At 44.6% G+C, this 10,646-nt stretch overlaps 1 protein-coding gene across 1 annotated transcript; it reads left to right on the forward strand.

Moving 5' to 3' along the window:
• The first annotated feature begins 1,313 nt into the window (after positions 1-1,313).
• TMEM51 (transmembrane protein 51) lies at positions 1,314-5,478 on the forward strand. Its single transcript, XM_038746662.1, has 2 exons — positions 1,314-1,785; positions 4,395-5,478. Exons 1-2 carry the CDS (start codon positions 1,388-1,390, stop codon positions 4,795-4,797), a joined length of 801 nt encoding a protein of 266 aa, XP_038602590.1. The 5' UTR covers positions 1,314-1,387; the 3' UTR covers positions 4,798-5,478.
• Positions 5,479-10,646: the final 5,168 nt, after the last annotated feature.

Genomic DNA, 10,646 nt, shown 5'->3' on the forward strand with positions numbered 1-10,646 from the left:
GAGGTTAGTCATCCTTTTTCCAAGGGCAGGAGGAATGTGGAATTGAAAATGGCTCTGCCCATGTAAGGCCCTAAAACATATCTAAAATCCTAAAAATATAACTGGGCACAGTAGGGCTCTAGCCTAGACTTAACTTGCTGGCAGGTTCAGTGAGATGCAGGGCAGTCGTGTAGACTTATTTCTCTCTGGGCTCTGAAAGCTTTGTTGGCCTAAACATCAGTCAATCAATGGTATTTATTGAGCACTTTCTGTGTGCAGAGCATTGTACTAAGCGCCTGAGGGAATACAGTATAACAGAGTTGGCAGATGCGTTCCCAAGACTTAATGCAGCTCATCTGGCCTGGTGTACCAGCATTCCATCCCCAAGGGGGATTTCTCATCTTTATGGAAATGACTAGCATGTAGGAAGTGGTGGAGCCAGAACCTAGAAGGAAACTGGATGTGTTTGAAGCTCATATTGATGGATAGATTTCAGGTATTCAGCACTTACTCAAAGGTCCTGATAGTGCTAATTAATTTTTTATGGTATTTGTTAAGTGTTTATTATGTGCCAGGCACTGTACTAAAGCACTAGAGTAGATACAGGCTAATGGGGTTGGACACAGTTCCACGTCCGAGTTGGGGCTCACAATATTAAGGGCCTGGATTCTAATTCTGGCTCCGATACGTGTTTACTGCATGATTTTGGGCAAGTCACTTCACTTCTCTGCGCCTCAGTTCCCTCATCTGCAAAATGGGGATTCAATACCCATTCTCTCCCTACTCAGACTCTGAGCCCCATGTTGGACCTGAGTATACCCTTCTATCCCAGTGCTTAATCAAGTGCTTGGCACAGTCAGTGCGTAAATTCCACAGTTATCATCATTTTACAGATGAAGTAACTGAAGCCCACAGAAGTGGCTTGCCCAAGGTCACATAGCAGACAAGTGGCAAAACTGGGATTAGAATCCAAGTCCTTCCGACTCTGAGGCTCTATCCATTAGGCAACCCTGCTTCTCCCTCCAATTTAACAAACTCCAATGGAAGATTCAGGCCAAAGCACTTCTGGTCTCCTCCAAAAAAACACTGGATTTTCCTTTTTCAGGCTGGGGAGAGGGAAGTCGAGAGGGAATTGGTTATCCAATCCAAAGACTTCTCAGCAAGCTCAGACGCCTATGGGATGTGTCATGGCAAAACTGCAGCCAGTGGCTTAGCTCTGCTGCTCTTTCTCCCAGTGAATGAAATCCCCTTATGTTGGCAGAAGAACGTTGGATCTGAGTTGATGTTTTTCTTTTCTTTTTCTCCTCTCTGTTCCGCTTTCAGATCATTCAACGAAGTACTCCCAAAGAGAGATTTGGATTTTCACTTGATACGTGTGGAAAATGTTAAAAACAATCTTTTGAGGTGTATGGGTGGATTTTGGGGGTGGCTGTTCTTTTCATTTTGGTCAGTGTTAGCAGCTGCCATGGCCCAGTCCAAAGCGAATGGGTCTCACTATGCCCTGTCTGCGATCGGGTTGGGGATGCTTGTCCTTGGGATCATAATAGCAGTGTGGAACCTGGTGCCGGGATTCAGTCACGCTGACAAACCATCATCCCAAGGAAACAGCAGCAAACCAGAACACAGTGGAGCATTCAAGAACAAGACCTTTTCTGTGGCATATGTGTTGGTCGGTGCTGGGATTATGCTGCTGCTTCTTTCTATTTGCTTGAGTATCCGGGACAAAAGGAAACAGAGGCAAGGGGAAGAGGTAGCGAGAATCCCGCATGAAGCAGCTATTGGCCCAGAGACTCAGGAAGAAGACAGGTAAGTCCTTAAATGATGGATTTATTTTTCCTTTCTTTTTAGGGCAGATCCCCTTTAAAGGACAGAGGGTATTGTTTTATTGTACTCTCAATCAATCAATCAATCAATCGTATTTATTGAGCGCTTACTATGTGCAGAGCACTGTACTAAGCGCTTGGGAAGTACAAATTGGCAACACATAGAGACAGTCCCTACCCAACAGTGGGCTCACAGTCTAAAAGAGTGGGCTCACAGTCCCAAGCGTTTAGTACAGTGCTCTGAACATACAAAGCGCTCAATAAATATGATTGATTGAATGAATAATGGGATGAATATGTTTTAGTACACACTTGTCCAGAGACCAAAATAATTTCATCTTTAAATTTAACTGGAAATTTTGGGCTTTCCCACTTAGAGTTCTTCTGAGGTAAGCAAAGATCACCAGGATGGTAAGGGGAGAGCTGCAGTTTGTCCTGCCACCCATTCATGGGAATACCCCCTGAGCAGAAAACTGGCCCAGCCTAGGGGCTTTGGAGCCTGTTCAGAACCCCACAAAGGTAGGAACCCACATAGCTGAGCTCTAAGATATCAAGAAATACGCCAAATTGGCCAGCTCCTTCCCCTGCTGAGCTGGTTGGCCCCTGAGCCATGGTATCCTGAGGGACTGGTCCTTGGGGATGGGGTACAGAATCTGGGCAAGTCTCCTAGCATACAGTAGTCCTGGCTGGGCAGAGGTGAGGTTGAGGGGTGGAATGACTACTGGATACAGTTTGTTCTGACCTAGAATTTTTGTTTATGGTATTTAAGAGCTTACTATGTATTAGGCACTGGTACACTAAGTGCTGGAGTAGATACAAGCTAATCAGGTTGGCACAGTCCATGTCCCACATGGGGCTCATAGTCAATCCCCATTTTACAGATGAGGGAACAGAGGCAAAGAGAATGAGACCTTTTAGACTGTGAGCCCACTGTTGGGTAGGGACTGTCTCTATGTGTTGCCAATTTGTACTTCCCAAGCGCTTAGTACAGTGCTCTGCACATAGTAAGCGCTCAATAAATACGATTGATTGATTGATTGATTGAGACTTGCCCAAGGTCACACAGCAGAAATGTGGCAGAAAAGTATTGCACCCTTATTCTACCAAATTGAGCTCCTGGAGCATGGGTCCAGGGAATTTTGCTGCTGAGCCTTCTGGGACTTAGCAACTGCCCCACATCATCACACCCTAAGGATGGCTGTGCCTTTCCCATTACATTCAAAAGCTATAGTAAATGTTCAGAGTGCCCAGATTTGGGGCAGCTTTTCCTCAGATAAATCCCTGAAAACAGTAATAATTATGGTATTTGTTAGGCCCTTACTATGTGCCAAGCATTGCATAAGGGAGGGGGGAAGGTACATGACAAAGCAGACACAGTCCCTGTCCCACATGGGGCTGACAGTCCAAGGAGGAAGGGAGAACAGGTATTGAATTCCCATTTTAAAGATGAGGAAACTGAGGCCCAGGGAAGTTAAGCCACTTGCCCAAGGTCACAGAGCAGGCAATGGCGGAGCCAGGGATAATAATAATAACAGTGATGGGTATTAGTTAAGCTTTTACTATGTGCCAAGCACTGTTCTAAGCACTGCGGTAGATAGAAGGTAAGGCTCACAGTCTTAATCCCCGTTTTACAGATGCAGTAACCGAGGCACAGAGAAGTTAATTGACTTGCCCAAAGTCACACAGCTGGCAAGTGATGGAGGCTGGATTAGAACCCACGACCTCTGACTCCCAAGCCCAGGCCCTTTCCACTAAACCACACTGCTTTTCAAGGGGAGACAGATAATAAAATAAATTATAGATGGATATGTACATAAGTGCGGTGGAGGAAGGGTGAAAAATCAAAGTGTACAGCCCCCATTGCATAGGCAATGCAGAAGGGAGGGTGAATAAGGGAAGGTGGGGACTCAGTCAGGGAAGGCTTATTGGAGGAGATAGGGTTTTAGTAGTGGCCTAGTGGAAAGACCATGGGCCTGGAAGTCAGGGGATCTGGGTTCTAATCCTGCTCCGACACTTGCCTGATCTGTAACCGTGAGCAAGTAACTTCCCTGTGCCCCAGTTTCCTCATCTGAAAATGGGGATCAAATATCCATTTTCCTTTCCCCTTAGACTGTGAGCCCCATATGGGACAGGAACTTTGCTTAACATGGTTATCTTGTATCTACCCCAACACTTAGCATGGTACTTGGCACACAATAAGTCCTTAACAAATACCACAATTATAATAGAAAGCAGTGTGGCCTAGTGGATACAGCACAGACCTGGGAGTCAGAAGGACTGGGTTCTAATCCAGGCTCCGCCACTGGTCTGCTGTGTGACCTTGGGCAATCACTTCACTTCTCTCTACCTCAGTTATCTCATCTGAAAAATGGGGATTAAGACTGAGCACAGGGACTGTGTCCAAGCTGGTCAATTTGTATCTCCCCCAGGGCTTAGTACAGTGCCTGGCACATAGTAAGCACTTAAATACCATAAACAGTAACAATAATGATAAAAAAGGCATAATACTTGAACAGATCGACTTGGTTCTCTGTGTTTGCCCTTCATTTATTGGTGACTGAATTGCGACAACTGCTTCTGTCTGATCTCCAGCCAAGAAGAGGAGTCTCCTTCCAGATACTATGTTCCCAGTTACGAAGAGGTGATGAACACTAACTACTCCGAAGTGAGAGAACTGGACCAAAATCCACGGATGAGCGTGTCTCTCCCGTCCTACGAGTCCCTGACCGGGCTCGATGAAACCACTCCCACGACCACTAGAGCAGACGTGGAAACCAATAGGGAGCTGCCGCCAGACAGACAAAACTCCAGGCTGGGCAAACGGTTGAAGCCCCTGAAAGTGCGAAGGATTAAATCTGAAAAGCTGCACCTAAAGGACTTCAGAATTAACCTCCCAGAACAGAACAGTGCCCCTCCCACGATAGAACCTTTAACTCCTCCTCCGCAGTATGACGAGGTCCAAGAAAAAGCACCAGACACCAGGCAGTCAAATTAAGTCACCGACACTCTGGACAAAAAAGGTTCTCTTGCTAACTTTGGGGGAATAAACGGAGTCAAAGCTCACCTGCTTCAGTCAAGTATAAAGAATTGGTGGACCAGCTCATGCTTGTGTGAGGGACAATTTGACATTCCACCAACACTTATGTAGCAGTTATGTTTGAAGCAGATATACTTCTAGGAGTCTCCATTTATTTTTAAAATTAAGGAGCACGCTGTTTGCATCTTCTGTAGTGTCTCTTTTCAACTCTGAATTGTTTAGCCAGAATCACTCCTCTTTCCAAATAGGAAAGGCTAAGTAACATTGTTTAGATTATTTTCCACCCCGGTGTAAACTTGAAGGAAAAAAAGAAGCACAACTTGCCTACTTCATTGGTGTTTTAAAACATACAAAGGAAGCAGGGCTCTGGAACATGCAGGTTTGTGTTCTGAGAAATAATTAAGTAAAATGATCAGATTAGATTATTAGATTTTGGTGTGATCAATAGTAGCCCATGTAGCCTGTGAGGCTCTCAATTCTTTGAGGGCCAGGGGTCTGGGATGTTTCATACGATAGGCAAATCTGTCAGTCTTAATTTGTATCCTTAACTGGTCTCTCCTGCACTACTGCAAAAGTGTGTATAAGATGCTCTATTTTTACGTTACTTCTGAAATACTATACAACTGAGCATTTTTATAATAAAAATATTTTGTATGTAGTAGTCTCGTGTCCATAGCTAGTTTGGCAAGCCTCCCAGATCATTTCTGTTCCTATTGATGACATGAACTGGCAAAGTAAGTTGGTTTCCAGGTGCAGCTTCTTGCTCTGACAGGGTTCACCAAATCCTGAAGCCCATCTTTTGAGAATCCACATTCAACCAGTGTTAAACCTGGCAGCCTGGTTTTCCAAGTAACTGTAGGTTGATTTGCAGCTAGTATTTTGGTGCAAATCAGCATGGAAGAGCTGAAAAGCATTAGGTTGAGGCCAAACAGACGGGGTTTGTTTTTGAAAGAGATCGTGTTTTGGAGCATGACTCTCGATTGGCTCAGGATCCTGCCTAACTGAAAGCTGTGATTAGGGGTGCTGGATTTTTAAGGATTCACAATTCAGATCACTTCCCCGTTCTCCACGGTTGCTGGAGCACCATGAAAACAGGAGATTCCCTTGAGGTGTGGAGTGAATAAATAAAATGGCTGATGTTTTGGATACCTAGGGAAAAGCACCTGTAACTAACCTCTTCTTCTGCCTGACCCTCTACCAACATGAGCAGTTGGGAACCAACCTCCCCATTCCCCCCCCCTTAGACCCTCACAATCTTCAAATCCTGCTTTAAAACTCCTTAAGGCAGCAGGAGGAGTAAGGGAGGAGGTTTAAGGAGGAAGTGAAGTGAAATGCTATCTGTAATAACAATCAGTAATTATTGTGCTGTTGAGCACTTGCTGTTGTGCCAAACACTGTTCTAAGAGCTGGGGTAATATTATTATTATTGTGCCAAGCACTGTTCTAAGAGCTGGGGTAGGATACAAGCTAATCAGGTTGGACACAGTCCTATCCCACATTGGGGCTCACAGGCTGAGTAGGAGTGAGTAGGATTTAATTCCCATTTTACAGATGAGATAACTGAGGCACAGAGAAGGTAAATAACTTGCTCAGGGTCTCACAGCAGATACATAGCAGAGCCAGGATTAGAACCCAGGTTCTCTGACTCCCAGACTTGTGCTCTTTCCACTAGGCCATGGAGTTTCTCAAAAGGCAGGCAAGTGTGCTGATACCAAAGTTCCCGAAGTGGGATACGGTGAGGATGTGGTTCTATAAGGATGACCTTACTTTGCATGGAACAGCCCCTGTTAAAGTTGTCTTAAGGCTGGCCTGTGCAGATCAGAACCAAAAGAGGTAGCTTAAAAATAATCGCCATCCACTCCATGCAGACTTGAGTCTAGAAATGCTTTAAATGAGTTGCTTGCCCTTGCCCCAGGGCTCTGAATAATAAATGGAGGGATTTTTTTTTAACTCCTAGCAAGAGAAAGATGTCTATAGGCTGTAAGGAGTAAGTTATAGAGCATAAAACAAGCTAACCAGAGACCTCCCTTCTGGTTCAAAGTCTGCTCCAGACTTCCTGGGTATCAAGTGAAGTAATGTGGCGTAGTGGAAAGAACACAGGCCTAGTAGTCAGAGGACTTAGATTCTAATCTCAGCTCCACCATTCATTCAATCGTATTTATTGAGCGCTTACTGTGTGCAGAGCACTGTACTAAGTGCTTGGGAAGTACAAGTTGGCAACATATAGAGACGGTCCCTACCCAACAGTGGGCTCACAGTCTAGAGGGGGGAGAGAGACAACAAAACAAAACATGTGGACAGGTGTCAAGTCATCAGACTAAATAGAAGTAAAGCTAGATGCACGTCATTAACAAAATAAATAGAACAGTAAATATGTACAAGTAAAATAGAGTAATAAATCTGTACAAACATATATATATAGGTGTTGTGGGGAGGGGAAGGAGGTAGGGTGGGGGGGATGGGGAGGGGGAGAGGAAAGAGGGGAAACTCATCTATGCCTCAGTTCCTACATACGCAAATGGCGATGCAATACCTGTTCTCCCTCCTATTTAGACTGTTAGCCTTATGTGGGACATGATGATCTTGTTTCTATCCCAGCACTTAATACAGTGCTTGGCACCTAGTAAGCCCTTAGAAAATACCACTGTTATTATTAAAATAACTATCATTCTCAGTAGTATTTACTAAGCACTAAACATTTACTACAGAAGCAACAGAAGACATACAATTAATCACTCCCCTCCAGAAGTTTAAAATCTAATGTGGTGGAGAGAGAAATTGGATATGTGTGGGAACAGGAGGATGAATAAGGATATGAGGAAATACTACAGACGCATTGGGATGAATGTGCAAGTATAACCCCCCCAGCACTTAGAACAGTACTTTGCACATAGTAAGCGCTTAACAAATACCATCATCATCATCAAGTGCTAAGAGTGATAGAGTGACATGGCTGTGATATTATGTATTATTGTTATTACATTTGTTAAGTGCTTACCATGTGTTTTAAGCATTGTTCTAAGCGCTGGATAGATATGAAGTTCATCGTGTTTTACAGAGTACCTGTCCCACATGGGGCTCACAGTCTAAGGAGGAGGGAGAATTAACCAGGTAAGGCTTCTTGGAGGAGGTGAGATTGTAGGATGGATATGAAGAGGAGAGAACTGGGATTCGTCAAATTGGGGGTGGGGGCGGGGGGGGGGAGAAGAAAGTAATTCAGCATCTGACCAAGCAGCCTGCCACCTTCTAGTCAATGCTCACAGGATGAGGTTTGCCATCCCGTCCCATTGAGTGCTTGTAGACTGACTAGAATGACTTTTGCCAAGATTTGCTGCCTACCCAAAGTCAAGAATCTGATTCAAATTCAGACATCCGTCTGTGTGTTATGTCCCTTGGGAGATAAATTTTGAAGAATTTATCAAATGGGTTCTCAGGGGGCAACTGAAAGAGGACCTAACAGTTGCTTGGAAGAAAAAGAGGCAGTGAACCTGAGGGACTGTGTGGAAGAAAGAAAACTAGAAGCCATTTGGCCACTGAAAATGATATCCACACTCAAAAAGAAACCAGAGAAGATATGTTCCTGGGGATCCCATGGTGCACAACCCTGAGGAGACAGAAAATAAATTTAAACTTGAACTACAGGGTCAAAAGACTCCAACCAGGATTCCTCAACTGATGGGATTTAAGTGAGGAAAAATTGGAATGGAGGCATTTTCAATAAATAGAGGAGAAACAGGGAGACTCCAGGAGGAAGTGAGAAATCACATTAAGCCAAAGTGGGAAGATTGATGGAGGCATCAAATCCAAGGTCCTGAGAATATGAATGATGGAGGAAGAAGTTAAAAGAGGTCACTGAACACCGGCACTCATGATTTAAAGATATATTGCTTAGGGCTGTTCAAGTTAGCGAAGTCCTTGGACTCACGCCTATTTTAAACTAAGTTCTGGGTTTTGGAGAGAAGGAAGCTAATGGAGTGCTGAGTAATGAGGAAAGAGCCAAGAGATGTCAGAGGCCAAAGCAAATGAGGATGTCGACCCCAAATGTGGCTTAAAAACCCTTGCTCGGGAGCAGGCAAGGAACATAAATCATCGAGTGATTTGCTGGCTAAACAGATGCTCTGTCAAACACCACATAACCCTGTAAAATCTTATTTTCCTATGGCACCTTTTCCATAGTCAGCTGTCTTTTCTCTAGGATAAAAGAGGCTGTGATCTGACTTAGCTTCCAGGTTGGCAGCAGCAGGGAATGGTTGATCCTGGCCAGTTGCTTCAGGAAACCTCAAACATGATTTCACCAGGAGCAGACTGTGGTCTGCACAGTCCTGTGGTTTCAGAAAAGGAATCTGAAGCCTAACGGGTAATATAACTTAGTAGCAGCCATAGCCAAAAATCATGGTCTCAGTTTGATTCCTTGGGACTCTGGAGGAGAGGTTCTAGATCAGAGGCGGGTCTTGGGAAACTGCTCCTACCCATAAGAATTCAACCCAGGACCAGATCATCCTCAGTCCAAACGAATGCTGACAACCGGGATCAATTCTGGGGTAGGAGGAAGAAGGACGGTTGAAACTTGGGTGAGTCTCAGTAAATCATTCATTCATTCATTCACTCAGTCATTCACTGAGCACTTACTGTATGCAGAGCACTGTACTAAGAACTTGGGAAGTACAAATCAGCAACATAAAGAGACAGTCCCTACCCAACAATGGGCTCACAGTCTAGAAGGGGGAGACAGACAACAAAACAAGTAGACAGGTGTCAATACCATCAGAATAAATAGAATTATAGCTATATACACATCATTAATAGAGTAGTAAATATGTGCAAATAAAATACAGTAATAAATATGTACAAATATATACAAGTGCTGTGGTGAGGGGAAGAGGGCAGGGCGGGGAAGGGCGATGGGGAGGGGAGGAGGAGAGGAAAAGGGGGGGCTCAGTCTGGGAAGGCCTCCTGAAGGAGGTGAGCTCTAAGTAGGGCTTTGAAGGTAGGAAGAGAGCTAGCTTGGCAGATGTGTGGAGGGAGGGCATTCCAAGCCAGAGAAAGAATGTGGGCCAGTGGTCGACGGTGGGACAGGCGAGAATGAGGTACAGTGAGGAGGTTAGCGGCAGAGGAGCAGAGGGTGCGGGCTGGGCTGTAGAAGGAGAGAAGGGAGGTGAGGTAGGAGGGGGCGAGGTGATGAAGAGCCTTGAAGCCGAGAGTGAGGCATTTTTGCTTGATTCGAAGGTTGACAGGCAACCACTGGAGATTTTTGAAGAGGGGACTGACATGCTTAGCATTTCTGTACAAAGATCATCCAGAAAATCAGACCTCAAACACAGTCCTGAACCTGTGCCTGGTTCTTTGGAATAAGAGAACCTTGGACCCTCTCAGTCTGGTGCAGCAGCAGCACCATTTGGACCAGTCCAGAACTAAATCAGCTTTTGGGGCCAGGAAAAATTGAATTCTAATCCTTTGGTTCACAAGGAAAAAGAAAAAGAGGCAGTGGTTTATATCTGTGACCAGATTGTGCCATTTCAAAATGGGAATGAAGAAATGCATGAAATCTTGCAAGTGCATTAGGCTGCTGAGAGAAACTTCTTTCCCATGAGGATTAATTTGAAGGTGATGTGAAGCAGCCAAATAAGGACAACTTGAAAAATGATTTTTAGAAAAGAAGTCACAGATGGGGACTTGCTCTTTGGCAATTTGGGTATTTGAGTCTCTATCTGTCTCTCTCTCAAAACCATTATTTCCTAAGCTTATATGGCCAGGTAATTAATGGATTTTTGGGTCCCTTAGTGAGCACTTATGTTTCCTAAATACTC

Source organism: Tachyglossus aculeatus, chromosome 5 (genome assembly GCF_015852505.1).
Source record: "Tachyglossus aculeatus isolate mTacAcu1 chromosome 5, mTacAcu1.pri, whole genome shotgun sequence".
Taxonomy (NCBI): Eukaryota; Metazoa; Chordata; class Mammalia; order Monotremata; family Tachyglossidae; genus Tachyglossus; species Tachyglossus aculeatus.